Source organism: Lepidochelys olivacea (genome assembly GCF_965140295.1).
Source record: "Lepidochelys olivacea isolate rLepOli2 genome assembly, chromosome: 1".
NCBI classification, from domain to species: Eukaryota; Metazoa; Chordata; order Testudines; family Cheloniidae; genus Lepidochelys; species Lepidochelys olivacea.
The window spans coordinates 78,817,522-78,837,661 of record NC_140411.1 but is presented as its reverse complement, the minus strand read 5'-3'; the positions used below and the strand labels follow the sequence as shown (position 1 = coordinate 78,837,661).

General features: G+C 39.7%; 1 protein-coding gene across 9 annotated transcripts in view; it reads left to right on the top strand.

Annotated features, from left to right (window-relative positions):
• DACH1 (dachshund family transcription factor 1) overlaps positions 1 to 20,140 on the top strand; it is a 462,414-nt gene that overhangs the window by 295,106 nt on the left and 147,168 nt on the right. For 5 of the 9 annotated variants that reach the window (XM_084613154.1, XM_084613156.1, XM_084613158.1 and 2 more), the window contains 2 exons: positions 8,234 to 8,389; positions 8,966 to 9,138. In XM_084613154.1, coding sequence (XP_084469280.1) covers positions 8,234 to 8,389; positions 8,966 to 9,138 — 329 coding nt within the window. The remainder of the gene's footprint in view (positions 1 to 8,233; positions 8,390 to 8,965; positions 9,139 to 20,140) is intronic. The other 4 variants (XM_084613162.1, XM_084613161.1, XM_084613160.1 and 1 more) reach the window with 1 other exon arrangement.

The window sequence follows — 20,140 nt, the reverse complement described above, 5'->3', positions numbered from 1 at the left end:
TCCCCACATCTGTACCCTAGAGTTCAGAGTGGGGGAGGAACCTTGACAATAAGTATTTAGCTGTGACACTCTGAACGCCTTTCCCAGACTTGAGAAAGAGCTCTGTGTAAGCTTGAGGCTTGTCTCTTTCACAAGCAGAAGTTGGTGCAAGAAAAGATGCCTCACCCACCTTGTCTCTCTAATATCTTGGGGCCAGCACAGCTGCAATAACACTGAAAACAATACTATGCATAGTTTGTTGTCAACAAATGAAAATATAATTAGGCTCTTTTACCAATAACAAATGGAGAATCAATTTTGTAAATATTGTATTGGTTATAACTGAGAACTTACGTTTTCATTCACTTGGACCAGTTTTATTTTTCAGCCGGAGTATGCATTTTATCTAATGCTTTTTCAGTTTTAATTTATTTCATAGCAATTATAAGAGATTTCAAGGTATGAAATACGTGTTCCAACATGGTTCACTGGATGGTGAAAAGCAATGCCCTTCCTTTCACTGGTGTTTCCTGTTTAAGATTAAGCTCAGTTGGTTAGCCTGTATTCCATCTGCTTTCTCTTGAATGAGCTGTTTGAGGTGCAATTTTTACTTACCAGTAGATGAATTTGTGTAAAAATCTCACATTCTTTCAGAGAGTGATTGAAGTTGGTGCAAAGATGGCTCACTGCACATAACACACTCATCACTTGCCTTTCACAGAATCATAGAATCGTAGAATATTAGGGTTGGAAGAGACCTCAGGAGGTCATCTAGTCCAATCCCCTGCTCAAAGCAGGACCAACACCAACTAAATCATCCCAGCAGGGCTTTGTCAAGCCTGACCTTAAAAACCTCGAAGCATGGAGATTCCACCACTTCCCTAGGTAACCCATTCCAGTGCTTCACCACCCTCCTAGTGAAATAGTGTTTCCTAAAATCCAACCTAGACCTCCCGCACTTCAACTTGAGACCATTGCTTCTTGTTCTGTCATCTGCCACCACTGAGAACAACTGAGCACCATCCTCTTTGGAATCCCCCTCCAGGTAGTTGAAGGCTGCTATTAAATCCCCCCTCACTATTCTCTTCTGCAGACTAAATAACTCCAGTTCCCTCAGCCTCTCCTCGTCAATCATGTGCCCCAGACCCCTAATCATTTTCATTGCCCTCCGCTGGACTCTCTCCATTTTGTCCACATCCCGTCTGTAGTTGGGGGACCAAAACTGGATGCAGTACTCCCGGTGAGGCCTCACCAGTGCTGAATAAAAGGGAATAATCACTTCTCTCGATCTGCGGCAATGCTCCTACTAATACAGCCCAATATGCCATTGGCCTTCTTGGCAACAAGGGCACACTGCTGACTCATATCCAGCTTCTCGTCCACTGTAATTCCCAGGTCCTTTTCTCCAGAACTGCTGCTTAGCCAGTCTATCCCCAGTCTGTAGTGGTGCATGGGATTCTTCCTTCCTAAGTGCAGGACTCTGCACTTGTTTTTGTTGAACCTCATCAGATTTCTTTTGGCCCAATCCTCCAATTTGTCTAGGTCACTTTGGACCCTATCCCTACCCTCCAGCGTATCTATCTCTTTCCCCAGTTTAGTGTAATCTGCAAATTTGCTGAGGGTGCAATTCATCCCATCATCCAGATCATTAATAAAGATGTTGAACAAAACTGGCCCCAGGACTGACCCTTGGGGCACTCCGCTTGATACCGGCTGCCAACTAGACATTGAGCCATTGATCACGACCCATTGAGCCCAACAGTCTAGCCAGCTTTCTATCCACCTTATAGTCCATTCATCCAATACATACTTCTTTAACTTGCTGGCAAGAATACTGTGGGAGTCTGTATCAAAAGCTTTGCTAAAGTCAAGATATATCACATCCACCACTTTCCCCATATTCACAGAGCCAGTTATCTCATTATAGAAGGCAATCAGGTTGGTCAGGCATGACTTGCCCTTGGTGAATCCATGTTGACTGTTCCTGATCACCTTCCTCTCCTCCAAGTGCTTCAAAATGGATTCCTTGAGGCCCTGCTCCATGATTTTGCTGGGGACTAAAGTGAGGCTGAGTGGTCTGTAGTTCCCCAGGTTCTCTTTCTTCCCTTTTTAAAATATGGGCACTATATTTGCCTTTTTCCAAGAGTCAGGGACCACCCCGATGGCCAAGAATTTTCAAAGATAATGGCCAATGGCTCTGCAATCACATTAGCCAACTACCTCAGCACCCTTGGATGCATTAGATCTGGTCCCATGGACTTGTGCATGTCCAGCTTTTCTAAATAGTCCTTAACCTGTTCTTTCACCACTGAGGTGAAAGAGACACTTTGCCAAGACATTGCAAAGACAAACCTACATGATAAAATTAAGACAATGGATGAAGCAACGGATATGAGTAAGGCCAGAATCTCTGATTACTTTTTTATGTTAGTACCTTTGTCTGCACAGAAGCGACCATATGTGAGATTAAATGTTCGCTTGGCTTCCCAGGTGTGTGTGCGTGTGCATGTGTATGTGAAAGAGAGAGAGAGAAAATGTTTGCTTTTTGGAGAACAGACATTTTTGTAGTGTTTGCTGCTGCTAGTGTTCATGCTTAGTGGTGATACTCACAGAAGCGCTGATGCTAGGCCCATAAACTTGGTAGATAAATTATGCAATAGTTTGGTTAAGTGGTCACCTTTTAGTGAGAAATTTTCTTTTGGGAAATCTGAGAGCCTGTGTATGATGACATAGCCATCACAAAAAAATCCTCATCCCATAGTATTTGCTTCCTTGAAAATGTTGCATATTTATATAGTGTCAGTAGTGATAGTAATTACATTGTTGTTTTTTAATTCCAATGTCATGGGACAAAAGAGATGCTATTGAAGTCTGATGATCTCTGTACAGGTACTGATCTAATAATTATATAATAATTATAATTTCATTATACTTTATATATCACCTTTATCTAAAAATCTCAGCATGCTTTACAGACATGCAGTCTCATAAAACTCCTGAGTGGTGGATAAGTATTATAGCCAACTTCAGCAGGTTAAACTGAATCACACAGCGGTGAAGTGGCATGCATACAATGAGTCAGAGTCTAAAGAAGGAGAACTAAATATTTAATTTGGATGATAAGATTCCCAACTTTTAGCACATGGTTTTTGAGCAGTTTCCAGTGAACATATATAGCATGGCAGGAATCAAACCTCAGATAAATGACCCAATATAGTTGTCAAGGTTCTTTCCCCACTCTGAACTCTAGGGTACAGATGTGGGGACCTGCATGAAAAAAAACCCTAAGCTTATTTTTACCAACTTAGATTAAAACTTTCCCAAGGTACAAACTATTTTACCTTTTGTCCTGGGACTTTATTGCTGTCACCATCAAGCGTCTAACAAATATAACAGGGAAAGAGCCCACTTGGAAACGTCTTTCCCCCCAAAATCCTCCCAAGCTCTACACCCCCTTTCCTGGGGAAGGCTTGATAAATATCCTCACCAATTTGCATAGGTGAACACAGATCCAAACCCTTGGATCTTAAGAACAATGCAAAAGCAATTAGGTTCTTAAAAGAAGAATTTTAATTAAAGAAAAAGTAAAAGAATCATCTCTGTAAAATCAGGATGGTAAATACCTTACAGGGTAATCAGATTCAAAACATAGAGAATCCCTCTAGGCTAAACCTTAAGTTACAAAAAGACAGAACAATAGGAATATACATTCCATTCAGCACCACTTATTTTATCAGCCATTTAAACAAAACAGAATCTAACGCATATCTAACTAGATTGCTTACTGACTTTTTACAGGAGTTGTGACCTGCATTCCTGCTCTGTTCCCGGCAAAAACAATACACAGACAGAGAGAAGCTTTTGTTTCCCTCCCCCCGCAACTCCAGCTTTGAAAGTATCTTGTCTCCTCATTGGCCATTTTGGTCAGGTGCCAGCGAAGTTGTCTTAGCTTCTTAACCCTTTACAGTTGAAAGGGTTTTTCCTCTGGCCAGGAGGGATTTAAAGATGTTTACCCTTCCTTTTATATTTATGACAATAGCTAGTATAGAATGCCTCATATAGTGATTGCTTGTTGATGAGAAATAGTCTGTATCAGGGAACACGAAAGATAACTGTGATCTTATTTTGAGAATTAGGGGGACTAAAAAGGAATCAGCAGTATAAAATACATAGAGGGGTTTTTTTTCTTATTGACTTGGTGATAGGCACTTATGCTTCTTTTTTCTTTTCTTTTTTTTTGTATTTTCACTGCATGTTGCTTATGCATTTGATTTCATCTCACAGGGAAGGTGTACAGTCAGAATTATTTTCATATGTTATCATCCCTATTTACTGGTGCTAATGGTTACAGATATAAATAATTCAGCCATCAGATAGGTTTTATTTTTAAGTGTATTTTATAAAAACCGTGTTTTAATGTACAATTATGGCTTGTTGCTGAATTAGAGTTTGGGGGAGAAATAGACTTCTAAGAAATCTGTGCTAAAATGTTGTTTAGTGGAGAAACACTGTATCTAACTGTTAGTCTTCGAAATCAATGAACAGCATCATATTTTTTGCTGTACCAGACAAACTGAACATAAACACGAAACATGCTGAACCCAGTTTTTAAATGTGCTCATCTACTTTAGGAAGTCAAATTCCACATTCTGAGTGCTTATGTTGGCACTTGGGCACATAAAATATAAAGGCTACCAAAGAGCCTATATCAGTGCCCATGTATGGGACTTGCGCACCTAAAGTTCACCGTCCACATTTCTGCATTGGATCCTCTGTGGTGAAAAGCTTTGAAAATACTACTCTGTGGTTAGTGCTGCATCAATTGAAATGCAGCTCAAAATGCAATGTGGAGCTACCAGTTGTCACTTCACAAAGTGTTATGCTGAATCTGGAAATTTGCATAATTTAATTAATTATGCCACTAAAAACTGATTTTCTCTCAATTTAAAGCAAACAGCTTTTATGAGGGTGAACTACAGAACCCAGGGATATCAGGTGTCCAAGCTCTTAATCCTATTACAAAGAGTTGACAACCACTGATAGAAACTGGAAAACATAAGCCTCCAGCAGGGCAACAAGTAGCGAGGAAGTAGGCAACAGATTTTTTAAAGCTTTTTGAAACCACTGTATGGTTTTTAATCAATTTTTAAAAAACAACTGAATTGGCAGCTTGCACTTAGTTGTTCAGAGGGTGAGTACTGTCTGAGGGGTAACACTTATTTTACTTAGACATAAATGAAAATAACTATCTCCTCTGGGAGGAAAGCTGTTGAGCTTAACTACCATAACAAAAATGCAGCAAATGGCCAATGTTTGCTATTTGTATCTATGCCTGTCCACTTACAGATGTTTAAGAGTGCAAGATGCTGTACCTTGTAAGTGGTTTCTAATGTTATGGGTTGGAGACGCTATGAGTCATTTTGATAGTAAACTAATCTTGGCAGACAATGTTAGATTTCAAGGATCAAAGTATCAATCCCTGACTAAGCACTAGCTTTAATACCAGTGTCTCCTTCATTTCATTACAGTATTGGTTTTGATGAAACTGAAAACAATGGGTACATGTAGTGCTGAGGGATAAGGTGCACTCAAATGCAGAGGTTCTCATCTTTGACTACATATGAAATGCCATAACCAGAAATACTATGGATGACCTTGCCAAATTCTGGAGAAGTCAGGAAACAATATAACAGTTGTAGTAACTTAATTTTGACTCCATCCTTAGAGCCTTATGTGGATACAAAATTTGTATCTGCATCCAATCCACAATCTTCAAACATGGTCCGTGGATATCCGCAGATATAAAGCGGATATCCACAGATCTGTAGGTCTCTATCCAGCCTCACCTCAAACCCCAGAGCTAGACAGGACCTGACATGAAATTGACCCTTTCATGAGAGTTATGTCTATGAAATGTTGAAAGCTTCCCTCCATTTGTAGAGTGAAAACCTTAACATGCTTGCTTCGATTTGTTTCCACTTTCCTATGGCAAAGGTTATATTTTGGCAAAAAGAAATTGCATTTTTTCTTAACAAATCTGTCTTTTTTTTCTTTTCTTTTTTTTTTTTTAACCTGGACTAACAGCTGGTTTTGGTGGGGAAGTGGAAAAAATCAGTAGAAAGGATTTATTAAAATGTGAACTTGTTGGTAATATGAGAACTTTATATAAAATTGGAGTAATTTGATCCAGGTTTCAATTAAGTTTTACAAAAATCTGTATTGTCTTCTTTTCTTCTTGTGTTTTTTTTTCTATGGAGCCTTGTTTGGGGCTTATGAAAATCAAAGATAAAGATGTTACAGTGTATGTAGACAAGTACAGAATTGAGACATTCGGGTCTGAATCTATTCATATCAGTCAGGTTCTTCACTAAATGAACATGCAGGATGGAAGTGTGTTTGTCATTATTGCAATAAGCAGATAATATAGGGAAAGAAACTAGGGGAAACAAAGGTATAATAAGCAAGCTGTTTTTCCAAATAATGACTGAAAACTCAGTCTCACCCGTGGTCTTCCTATTGTGCAGAGGTATCTGACTTTCCAAAAGGCATGGTGATATGCCCACCTATCAGAGGCTCAAGTCCTAAGAATCTGTCGTGTTAGCAAGCTCAGTCTTAAACTAAGTATAAACATTTCATAAAGTTTGTCAGAATTTCTTGTAAAATGATAAAGAGGATAAAGACAATAAAGATATCTGGTTTAATTGATTATTTTCATTGTTTAATAAAATTTCTCTGTTTGACTGCTGGAGACTTTGGACTGAATTTTCATTACCTGCTCCTGAACAATTTACACTGGGATCTAGACAGTATTGAGCTAATGAATTAGAATTTATATTGAACCTTAACTGTCTTCATGAAGTAGCTGGGGAAGGAAAATAATGGCCATAACTGAGTATTTTTTCATTATAAACTATGTTATATAGCTTTTACAATCAGGTTTTTAATAAATCTAGAGAAATTAAATTGGATTTTGACCAACTTTTGTGCTTTTGTCATCTCATGTAAAAGTATTTTTTTAAAATGGGAAGGCTAATGGGCTAATGCAACTCCTATTAAAGTCAATGGAAATTAGAGGGTCCCTACTGTTGATCTGATAATTGTGAAAAGTACTATGAAAATTTGCACAAAATACATTTTAATATAATATTTACAAGATTGGGCAGCCTATTAAATGAATGTATAAATACATTTAATATGCTGCCCAGTCTTGAACTTCATTATATATATACTATTCCCACTGAAGTCACTGGAGCTTTCTGATTACGAAGTTCAAGATAGGGTAGCATATTATATATATTCTCAGAGACATATAGTTTTTTAAAGACCTGTTCAGTTTAGAGGTCACTTAAAGTGCACTTCCATAATGTAGAAATCAATAACTTTTTCATATAAATGAAATACTGATACCATTCTTTAACTGTGTTATTCTGTTTTACTGTGTTATATTGAAAAGTGCTGATGTTCACGGTAGTGAAAAATCTGTTTTCTCAGATACGTAAAATACAGTTATAGTCAGTACATATTGGCCCAAATCATTTCTTGCTCCCTCTGGGGTTCCACAAGAAGAGGACTTGCAGGATTGGACTCATAATTTCTTATATTGAATGGAATGAAATATAAATTGACTATCTAATATTGCAATATGTTAACCATACACAAGAGTGCATGTCTGTTGATGCCATCAGTGAGTAAAAAATTTAACTACTGTCTAGTTTTATTTTAATACCAAAATTTAAGAACAAATATGAACATAATTAATATAGCCATAGTCAGACAATGAAAACTTTATAAGTGAACACCCTCTACCACATATAAAACAATTGGTATATTTCTCTCAAGTTCTACTTACTAAGAATTACAGAACTATAAGTAAAACTGTTAATATAACAAATATTTATCATTCATTAAAATACATTGTTGATTTCTCACTGGAACTGTACTGTTTAAGCTCTTCTTCTAGCCAAAGATTAAGAATTCAAAGTGTATACACCTCTCCAAGTGAACTAGTACAATCCTAACACCCATAAGTTCATGTTTCTAACTATAAACTGCAAATATTATCCTTACCTATCTGTTAAGGTGGTTTTTCTTTCTATTGACTGAAAACAAACCTCCTCCCTTGCCCAACCCATACATTACAAACACTAATTTGTCAATCACAAAATGCGTTAAATTGGTGGCCTTGATTTCAAATTCAGACGTTGCAAATTTGAAATCTTCCTGAATCCAAATAATTTATATTCATTCCCCACAGGCAGCAGTGATGGTTCTTGGGATAAAGAAAAACTTCAGTCTCCCCTCACCCAAGGATCACAGGTGTCTGTTAACCACCCCAGCTTGCCTGGACAGCATAACCTTCCAGTTAGCCATCCTCTCAACCCTCTTCAACAGAACCACCTTCTGCCAAATGGTACGGGTTGACATCTTTCAACACTAACATCAGTGGTTTTCAAACTTCTGTCTTTCTATTGTGTTTAGTTAAATAGGCTATGCAAAATAAAAAACATGGTGAATACTGTAATACTTCAATTAAAGTATTCAGCAGTGGAAGTAGGAGTCATAAAAAAATAAAAAGACAAACACAGTAAACCTGATACTTAAATAGCTATTAACCTGTGCATCAGTGTTATAATTATTGCTAAGACACCTTGCCACAAGTATTAAAATGGACAATATAACGAACAACAATTGCTTAGCAATGATATGGTACAACATTACACTGATCTGAACAAACTAAGGGGCCTGTTAGTCTCTCCCTGTACATATAAGACCTCCATGGATACTAGAGGGAATTACACATGGACAAAAAGTGAACAGATTCATGTTAACTGCTCTATACTGAAATGTTGGAAGAGTTCATTTTTGAACACATTTGGTGCCAAGCATTTCAACATATTTTGCTCATAAGAAAATATATTCCTAATAGTCAATATTTAAAAAACATCATAAACCAATATTTCCTGCCTTTTGTTTTTTTTTTCCTTAGGCCTGGAACTTCCTTTTATGATGATGCCCCACCCATTAATTCCTGTCAGCCTACCTCCAGCATCTGTCACAATGGCCATGAGTCAGATGAACCACCTTAGTACCATTGCAAATATGGCAGCAGCAGCACAAGTACAGAGTCCCCCATCCAGAGTCGAGACATCTGTTATTAAGGTAAACATCTAGAAATATATCTGTGATACTAAATTAATTTCTTCACAGCATGGTACCTTATTAATGTAAGGCTGTTCTCATCAGATGTCATAAGGTAAGCAGTCATAAAGGCAAGGCTTGGTCAGTGTTTGGAAGGGAGGGTTCCAAAGAAAACCCCACTTACTGTAGGAATTGATTTTGGGAACTGAGTATTATGTTGGTACCTGAACATTTTGAATACTGAGTACTGAATCAGTGCTCCAGTTCCACAGTTGAAGTTGCCATTTGTCAGATGAGATATAGATACTGACTACCCATGGTCAAAAAAGATCTCATGCCACTTTCCCAAGAAGCTGGAGGTAAAATCCGGACCCTATTGAAGTCAGTGAGAGTTTTGTCATTGACGACAGTGGGGCCAAGATTACACCAATCCTGGTGTTTATGGCAGATATTCCCAGCTGGAGGTCTGAGTGCCAGAACTAGAGTGACTAATAAATTCACTGAAGAACATCTTGAGGTGCTCTCTCAACATGGGCTGAGCATGCTGTCTTTGTAGAACTCTCACCACTGCCTCATTCAGAAATAGAATACAGGTCTAGTAGAGTTGAGTACTGACCTGACAACCGCCAGGCCAGTACTGTAGCACAGTACAGAAGTCTGAATACTAATAACTTCCGTCCATCAGAGGGATTAGTATAGCACCTAGCAACAAAGCATCTGGGTATTTCCCACTTAAATTAGGCCTGCATCTCAAGCTCTCCAGTGGATTTCCTGGAGTCTTCTCCCTTCCTTGGTGGAGGATGCTTTACTTGTATTATGCATGTATTCTATCCCCTAATATTCAAACTATACAGTTTGATTCACCTTATATTTACTTAGATATCTCCATTTTACCTACTATTCTTCCTTGATTCTAATAAATTAGATACAAAGAGTATCTTCCTGTTTGGATAAAGAGAAAATGAGCTGATCAGAATATATGAGAAATACTGAATGTGTGCTTAGAGCACTGCTGGGCAACCTACAGCCAATGTCAAGGTAATCCACTGGCGGGCCACCATACAGTTTGTTTACATTTGCATAGCTGCCCGCAGTGCCCAGTGGCCACGTTTTGCCGTTTCCGGCCAAGGGGAGCTGCAGGTAGAAGTGCAAATGTAAACAAACTGTCTTGCGGCCTGCCATTGGATTATCCTGATGGGCCGTGTTCGGTACCTGGGCCACAGGTTGCCCACCACTGGCTTAGAAATCTTCTCCTCCAATTTAATGGGTTTCTTATTTTACAGGTTAGAGTGCTGCATTCTAATTTGGCAAACCTCAAATTTACAATCCTACCTCTTGACTAAACTTTGGGGCCAGATTGTCAGCAGTTCCTAAAAATGCCTGTGAGAGTTTTGCAGGCACATCATTGTGTATACAGAAAACAGATTTGCATGCATAATTTTATTTTGAGTTTTACTGACCCACTGAAGATCTTCCCCTTAACACAATCCCCATGATACAGAAAAAATTATCAAACCCAAAACAAGGGCACCAACAGTTTTAACATTCTAGGTGGTTTAGGTGACCTATAGGAACCTGGGTTTGTTGAGATATTTGATATAAACATGCTGTTCTTGTACTTCCTCATTTTCTCATTTGCTATGCCATGACAAGCTTGGAATCATCCTGACCCATGCAATTGCAAGTGCCTTTGAAGAGAAAAATAAAATGTATTTTAAACTCCTTTAAAAGCCGCTAAATCTTTATTACTGCTCGCAGGGCCACTAGTGACAATGTAACTTGTACCATTCATGCAAACATTTGGGATCAAATGCAGCAATCTCAGAAAGTGAGAGAGTAAATAGGGTATCAGAAACTAATAAGGCTGTGTCTACACCACACTGCAATGCAGAATATGGGGATATGTATTGCAGAGTGTACCAAAAATAAAAGGAGTACTTGTGGCACCTTAGAGACTATCCAATTTATTTGAGCATAAGCTTTCGTGAGCTACAGCTCACTTCATTAGATGCATACTGTGGAAAGTGTAGAAGATCTTTTTATACACACAAAGCATGAAAAAATACCTCCCCCCACCCCACTCTCCTGCTGGTAATAGCTTATCTAAAGTGATCACTCTCCTTACAATGTGTATGATAATCAAGTTGGGCCATTTCCAGCACAAATCCAGGTTTTCTCCCCCCTCCCCCGCCACAAACCCACTCTCCTGCTGGTAATAGCTTATCTAAAGTGACCACTCTCCTTACAATGTGTATGATAATGCTCAAATAAATTGGTTAGTCTCTAAGGTGCCACAAGTACTCCTTTTCTTTTTGCGAATACAGACTAACACGGCTGTTACTCTGAAGAGTGTACCAAAGTGTTGTGCGCTAACTGCTCTGTGTTGACGTTGCTGGCACAAACTGAAAGGAATGTAGTTCACAATAATGTAAACCTGTTTGAAGGAGGATTACATTAACACAAACTAGATACCTTTTGTTCATGCCAGCAATGTCCATAGAGGGCAGTTTGGTGCACTCTGAAATTCATACCGCCATAGTCTACACTGTGATGCCATGTGGACAAACCCTTAATAAGGCAATTAGGTCCAGGCCTACATATGGCTTTAAAAGTTAGGCTGCATCTTTTGTCCTGGTAGGCATGATGACAGCAGAAATCAGCATTGGAACCATGGTGCATGCAAATGCATCTGAGACAACAGTCATGGTGCGGTGGTGACCATTTTGAATCTACCCTAATCCAGAGTGAGTTTGTGTGTGTGTGTGTGTCCCCGGGAAAAAGAAAGGGGGGGGGGTTTGAGAAAGCCTGGATTTGTGCTGGAAATGGCTCACCTTGATTACCATGCACATTGTAGGGAGAGTGGTCACTTTGGATGAGCTATTACCAGCAGGAGAGTGAGTTTGTGTGTGTATGGGGGTGGGGGGGGTGAGAAAACCTGGATTTGTGCTGGAAATGGCCCACCTTGATTATCATGCACATTGTAGGGAGAGTGGTCACTTTGGATAAGCTATTACCAGCAGGAGAGTGAGTTTGTGTGTGTGGTTTTTGGAGGGGGGTGAGGGGGTGAGAGAACCTGGATTTGTGCAGGAAATGGCCCACCTTGATTATCATACACATTGTGAAGAGAGTTGTCACTTTGGATGGGCTATTACGAGCAGGAGAGTGAGTTTGTGTGGGGGGGGGGCGGGGGGTAGGGTGAGAAAACCTGGATTTGTGCTGGAAATGGCCCAACTTGATGATCACTTTAGATAAGCTATTACCAGCAGGACAGTGGGGTGGGAGGAGGTATTGTTTCATGATCTCTGTGTGTATATAATGTCTGCTGCAGTTTCCACGATATGCATCTGATGAAGTGAGCTGTAGCTCACGAAAGCTCATGCTCAGATAAATTGGTTAGTCTCTAAGGTGCCACAAGTACTCCTTTTCTTTTAGTAAATTTTTTAAATCTTGACCTTTTTATGTGTGTGTGTGGGGTGAACTGCATAACTCATTCCAGAGGAAATCAGCCCCCCTATATTCATGCTATTAAAACCCTCATCATAACTGTCAAATTTTGTGTAGCTCCATGTGACATTTTATGCAGATTATTTAATGAGACAATTTGCATATTCATATCTAATTTGCATATAGTTTTTTATGCCCTCTTTAAAAAACCACGTGGATTTATGTTATTTTTAAAAGTGCCTAAGTGACTTATGGCTGAATTTCCATTTTCAAAAAGGTCTTGAGTCACTTAGGTGCTTTTGAAAATGTTGCCATTATGGTTTGTGCAGCCCTGGTTACGGAAGCCATTGGTTTATCTACAGGGCAGCAGGGCAACCTTCCCCACACATCACTATGTCAACATGCCTCAACCCTGATTTGGGGAACCTTGCTTTGTAAGTCACAGAGGCAGCTCAGTCTCCATGGCCTGTGAAGTTCTTGGCCTCTGCTGAATCTGCCAATTTATGCAGAGTGTGGTGCTGAGTTTGTGATGTGGGAGCTGTGACTCGTCTCATACAAGGAGCACCAAATGTTCATTAGATAGGTGCAGTTTTTAATCCCTATTGAGGTGAGATGGATTCATGCTGGTAACCGACAGGAAAAAGTCTCTGAGGGTCACTTGCTATGTCCTGAGTTCCAGTTCCCTAATATGTGTTAATGTTACACCCTAAAAAGGGAAGCTTGTTTTCTGTAAAGATCACTTTATCATATCAAATTCTGATCTCTTAGGAATCTGCACAGTCAGGGTACTGTCTTCAGTCTCGTCAGACAAACCCTCCAATATGTGGCCCACTCTATTCTTAAAGCAACATCTCCCATTAACCAAAATACAGACACTAAAATACAGTAATAAAACAAATATTAACAGAACATCTAAATTCACTCTTAAATATAATAGCTTGCTATATAAAATATTTTCAACAGGAGTGTGAGGACCCTAGATAAATTTACATATATTCCCTCCACCCGCAGTTGGTCATCAGGCAAGTTTGAGCCCACAAGAAAGAAAAGAGAACAAACCAGATGTGACACATTACTCATCACTCTTAATGCACTATTGGAAGGTGCTTAGATACTATGGTGATGAGAGCAGTAGAAGAACCTGCATGGAATAGACTAGAACTTTCAGATCCCCTGCACAACGTTCTACCGTGTAATCTATAACGGTCCTGGTGATGTAGGTACATTATCCTCCTTTATGAGTACTAGCCCATAGATGGAAACACAACACACACTTTGTCACTGGGTCACACAATTATTTCTGAATTAGCACTAGAATGTTGGGTGTCAGGATTTCTCTGTTCTCTTCCTGGCTCTGGGAACAGAATATGGCCTAGTGTAGCCAAGTGTAACAACACATTTTTATGTCATCTGCAGGGATTTAACCTGAAATCCCCAGATCTTAAAGAATGGGTTGTGGTTTAATCACTAGAGATGGACAAACATCTACACGTGTTGGACAAACACATAATTTGGACCATTTCTTTCGAAAATTCATGTGGGAAAGCTGATAAGATGTGGGTGTCTCATCTTAGAGACCTGGGTTTTGTTCCCAGCAATGATGGCTCCAACCTCTGAATTATCTTATGTGTAAAATGAATGAATTATAATTACCTACTCTGAGGTTGGAGCATTAGGCCTAAGTTAATAACGATTGTGAAGTGCAGAGAAATAGTAAGAGAATTCCGTAAGTGATATGGCATTAGAACTCGCGGTCACATAGCTCAGTATACTTTCTTCAGTGTGCATCACACCATCAGACAGTCCCCGTGTATGTACTTATGCCACTTGCAGAGATAATATACATGAAATAAATTGCTGAGCATGTGAAGCATATATTTGTGTTCCACAGATTCATGATGTTAAAAGTTTTATACTGCCCCATCATCTAATCCATATTTCTCTATCAGAGATGGTAAATAGGTGACAAATAGGCAGATAATTTATGCAGGTATGACACAGTTTATTTTAATATTATGGATATAGATTGTTTAGGAAGTAATTATAATCATGGAAGCGAAAACTATGATATATCTCTGTAGTGGCATTATGGTTCTATCACAATGCTGTATATGCTTCTTTTACTGCTGTGTCATGATGGTCATGGAGTGAGCCCTCACACATCCATTTTCCTGTTGGTGCACACTTTACCATGATACTAACAAGAAAGATGGAATCACAGCATCTCTCGGCCCCTCATGATAATTTTGCTGGAGAGTCACATGTGTGGTTATTAAGTCTAGTGGTTAAAATTTGCACATGGGGTGCAGCAGAACTTTCCATTCACACACGGGGTCCCAAAGCCATTCACTCAAATTCATCCTGGCCACCCTTCCATCAGATGGAGGGGTGACCGGGTCAGATTTCAGCGCAAATTCATGTTTGCAGTGAAATTGCAAGAAAACTATAAATAGCTTTTGGCATAGGAGCAGTGGCAAAATAGCCTCTCTTTCCGAACTGCCTTTGTATTTGGTGAGACAACTGACGGGGCGGCCAGGGCAAATTTCAGTGAATGGAGTTGTGACCTGGCACATGGAGTTGCAGGGCTCACTAGCACTCTTGGTTGCTGAAGTTGAGAAATACTGCTCTGGAAACTATTATTGTATGTGCTTTTAAAAGGTTTCCTCACCTATGCACAGACAGACAGCAGGATCAAAGGACTGATTTATTTAAACTAGAATCCCCTTGATTGGAACCAATGTATTACTGGCCACAGTTTCATCTGGATTACATTGGAGAGTCCCACTTTGTAAGGAGGAGAGGCTCCAAGAGAAAAATAAGATGGTTGGGACATTATTCAAAAAAGATTGAGAACCCCTGTTCTAGCCTCACTTGCAGTAAAACAATTTTTTTAAATATTAAGTGTATAAATTATTTCTCCCTGGCCTTACGAGTAGCAACTGGTGTTTGGAGGGTATGGAGCTTGGGGGTTTTGTTTGGGGGAATGGCTACTGGCAGTCTACTCTGCTCCCAGTGGAGGCAAAGAAACTCTATGATTTTAGCTAGTGTCCTTATGGCGCATGCAGGTAGTGGTTAAAGGGCAAACTCTCTGAGCAAATATTAGTGTCCGGCACTGGCAATGTAAAGAGTATGTACAGTAGCATGCTACAAGACATAATATCCTAGTGCTATTGTGAGAATAGATACAGCCTAAAAGGAATGTGATTTTGTGAGGTGGGAAAACTCAAAACTCCGGTTTCTGTTTCTTAATATTGATGCTAGAGGGACGAACAAACATCACAAACTATTATTCGTTGTCAGAAAACTACTTTTTATTAGAATTTATATCTTTTCTTTCTCTACATTTTAAGGCTTTCTGGTTTTACTTTAAAAGAACAGGAGGACTTGTGGCACCTTAGAGACTAAGAAATTTATTTGAGCATAAGCTTTCGTGAGCTACAGCTCACATGCAGCTGTAGCTCATGAAAGTTTATGCTCAAATAAATTTCTTAGTCTCTAAGATGCCACAAGTCCTCCTGTTCTTTTTGTGGATACAGACTAACACGGCTGCTACTCTGAAACCTGGTTTTACTTTCTCTCTCCTCATGTTTCATTTTTTTCCACCCAAGCTTTCATTTGGTTCTGTCTCTTTGCCTTTGACTGGAGATGGCCTTAAGAGTGTTGTGAACCTAGTAGGTTTTTAAATTCAGTTTTCTAACCTAAATGTCAGAGGGTATTTGAAATTAGACAAAACAAGTTCACCTTTTTCTCATTAACACAGTCTTTGAATATTGGAAGGAGTGGAGCAAATTTCTACTCTTGTACATACAAGCTAATTCAATGAACTTCAGTAGAATTTTTCTGGACTTACAGCACTGCTGTAACTGAGATCAGAATTAGCCTGGTAGATACTAGGTCCTGAAATGATAAACATCCTGGTTTCTTGGAGAGGACACTTGATTTTGTGAACAGTGCCAACCTAGATGACTTGCTGACCTTTTCCTCCAATACACCAAGTCCACAATCAGTGTTGTTATCTGTAAACTCACAAAGCTTCAAATGCCATTCCGTTACTGGGCAATATTACATTTCCAATTGATAAGAAGTTGGAATAAAACTGAGACCACATGATAACCAAATATTTTAATCATGATAAACTGCTAAGAAGATCAGACAGAGACAAAATTGTAAGGGAAGTATTGAGAAATGAACAAGTGAACAGACACCTTAGATTTGGTAATGGCCAGTTTAAGCACAAGTCTTTAGAATTAAATTCCAGAAGTTTGTGTTGTGCCCTTTCAAACATGAGGTGAACATTAGATGTCCTTTCTGTAATGGAATATTTAGATATGAGTTAGATGAATAAAAGAAGTGCAGCAACAAGCAGGGACAGCAGATTGTGACAGCAATGAATCAAACTGAGTATGACAGCTGTGACCTGGGGAAGCTTTAGACATGAGGTGGCTTTTATCACCTGCCCATGGCTTCAAAAGGCTCAGCTTGTTAGAAGTTTCAGTATATCAGATGGCTACAGTTTTCCGCCTGAACAGAAAGATGCATGAAAATATGAAGGATATTGTGAAATGTATACCTCCTATTAACATTGACTTGAGATAATTCTGTGTTGTAACATTTGGAAAATAGCAGCAGACCAGTATCAAAAACTGCATTGTATCAATTCAGTATGTATTCACATATATATTTATAATATATATTGTTTAGAGCCAAGAGTTACAGTAGAAAACAATTGCACTGCAGGTTGAAAAAGTGACACAGTAATTTTCCTAATATACAAAAAACTCCAGACTGTAATTACTCCGCCACTCCCCAAATATGCTGCAGTTTCATGTGTCCTCTGCTGAGGCTTGCCTTGTTTACAGGATCATATCACCCTCTCACCCAGGACTAGAACTCAATCAGCAAAATATTTAGCCAAGATGGCTGATACAAAGTACAAATTTTCCTTTGATTTTATAGTATTTGTCCCCCAGTAACTTCAATACTTCATTTTAATTTAAGACTGTTGGGTCTACATTTCAATTAATCTGTGGTCTTAAAAATTGTGTTACTATTTAATTTTATTTTCACACTCTTTTTCTTCTATTTTTTCCATGTTTGAATCATATATTGTTGCTGAGAGGTCTACAACAGCAGGAGAAAGGGAAGGAAATGTGCTATAGTCATCCAGAGCTGAAAAGCTACAACAACAGTATACATTTAAATTTCTCAGATACAGGCACTTTTTACCCCAAATCTGTAGCACCTGCAGAATTCCATTGTATTGTGGCTTCTCTATATGAAGTCACATGGTCATGAAATTCTGCAGAATAGTCACTCAGTAGTTTGCAGGGTCAATGTGTTTCATCAGCAAAACATATAGATACATTTCCCAGCCTTTAACTTCAAAGGGGATGGAGTCATGAAAAAAACCAGCAAACTCCCCCTATAAAGACTCATGAAAAGGGCTCCAAGTAGTTAGCCAGCAAGAGGGGCTTCCCAGTGCGGTTACCTTGGTACCGACGGCACCAGCAACTCTGAAGCACGGTACCCAGAAGGGGGCCTCCACTGTGAGCTCTGCTCTCTGCGGCACTGGCTCCACTGCCTGGAGAAGCCAGGGGCTCTGGCAATTAGGCTTTTAGGCAATGGTACTGTCCCCTAAGGAGACAGACAATTACCATATGGTCTCTAAAAGAATGGCACAGAGAAAACCTTGGGTACCAGGTGTGACAAAACTCACATCTAGGGAGTGCTCTGCACCTTCCCAACCATTGGTACTGACAACATACCACAGACACTGCTCTGTGGTACCAAGTTAGCCCATGGTACCACAGCAGCTCTGGTACCCTGGCGACCTGATGGTTGGGGAAGAACCGCAATCCCCATTACTCAGTACTTGGGCCCTGTTACCGAGCACATCCCGGCACCCAGGATTGCTCTTGCACCAGGCCATGTACTGCCAATACCCCAGTCAGCACCGCTCTTAGCCAGAGGTGAGTCTGACAGTGGCCAGAAGGAGGTAGTTTCCCTGGACCCTCATAGCCCACCATCACAATACAAGGGTCCTCCCCAATTCCATCGGGCCAACCCACAAATGTGATATGGGCCCTTTGGGGTAACCCCACCGCCCACGCCTGCCCTCCTCCCACCCAATGGCCCTATTGCAATCCTTGGGTGACATACAAACACATATCGCAGCTGTCCAGTGTCTCTCAGAGAGAGTCCACCAGACTCCTACAGCCTTGCTGTTCAGAGCCCCTGAGCCAGGGGAGGAGGAAGCTTTTTCATAACAGGAAGAAGGACTGGAAGGGGAAGCTACCCCACCAGCAAACTTCTCCTCATGTCCACCAGTAGACCCTGTACTGCCTCCCCCACATCACTACGTGATCATATTAAGAACTTTCTGGAACTTACCAAGAGGTTGGCAGATGAGCTGCAGATTCCCCTACAGGAGGTGGCATTTACACATCACAAGTTGGTGGATATTCTCCACACCTCCTCTTCATCCAGAATTGCCCTCCCAATTAATGAGTCAATTCTAGATCCTACCAAAGTCATCTGGCAGACATCAATCTCCATCTCACCAACCGGCCACAGAGTCAAAAATAAAAATAATTTTAAAAAAGATGAATCCTTATTCAGGTCCATTCAGACACCGTGCACATGCTCTCTCTCTCTCTCTCTCTCTCTCTCTCAAATATTATCTGATAAGGAAAAAGTCTGGGTTATTCTAGGAGTCACCAAAATAAGTGTAGAAAAGGTTCAATATCCTTTGAATGATAAGAATCTAGAAACAAGAAGCAACGATTCCAGTGGAGCTACTCAAAGACAAGTTATTAAAGCAAAAATCAAAACCAACAAACCACAACTTTTGCTGTAAACAGAAGAGGGGGAGATAACCAAACAAGTATGTATAGAATCAGTGAAAAATTGTCAAAGTAAAGACTGTAAAAAAGCAGATCAATCAGTTGCGGGGATTAAAGGAGGAATTTTTACAAATATATCAGCAGGAAAACATATTTTAAAAATATCGTCGGCCATGATGTTCTTTAGAGAAGAAAATAGGCCCATTAATAAAACGTGGTTGAAATGAATGACAACTGAAAAATGGCTGTGTCAAGGTTCCTCCCCCACTCTGAACTCTAGGGTACAGATGTGGGGACCTGCATGAAAAAAACCTCCTAAGCTTATCTTTACCAGCTTAGGTCAAAACTTCCCCAAGGTACAAAATATTCCCCCTGTTGTCCTTGGACTGGCCGCTACCACCACCAAACTAATACTGGTTACTGGGGAAGAGCTGTTTGGACGCCTCTTTCCCCCCAAAATACTTCCCAAAACCCTGCACCCCACTTCCTGGACAAGGTTTGGTAAAAAGCCTCACCAATTTGCCTAGGTGACTACAGACCCAAACCCTTGGATCTGAGAACAATGAAAAAGCATTCAGTTTTTTACAAGAAGACTTTTAATAAAAAATAGAAGTAAATAGGAATAAAGAAATCCCCCCTGTAAAATCAGTATGGTAGATATCTTACAGGGTAATTAGATTCAAAAACATAGAGAACCCCTCTAGGCAAAACCTTAAGTTACAAAAAAGATACACAGA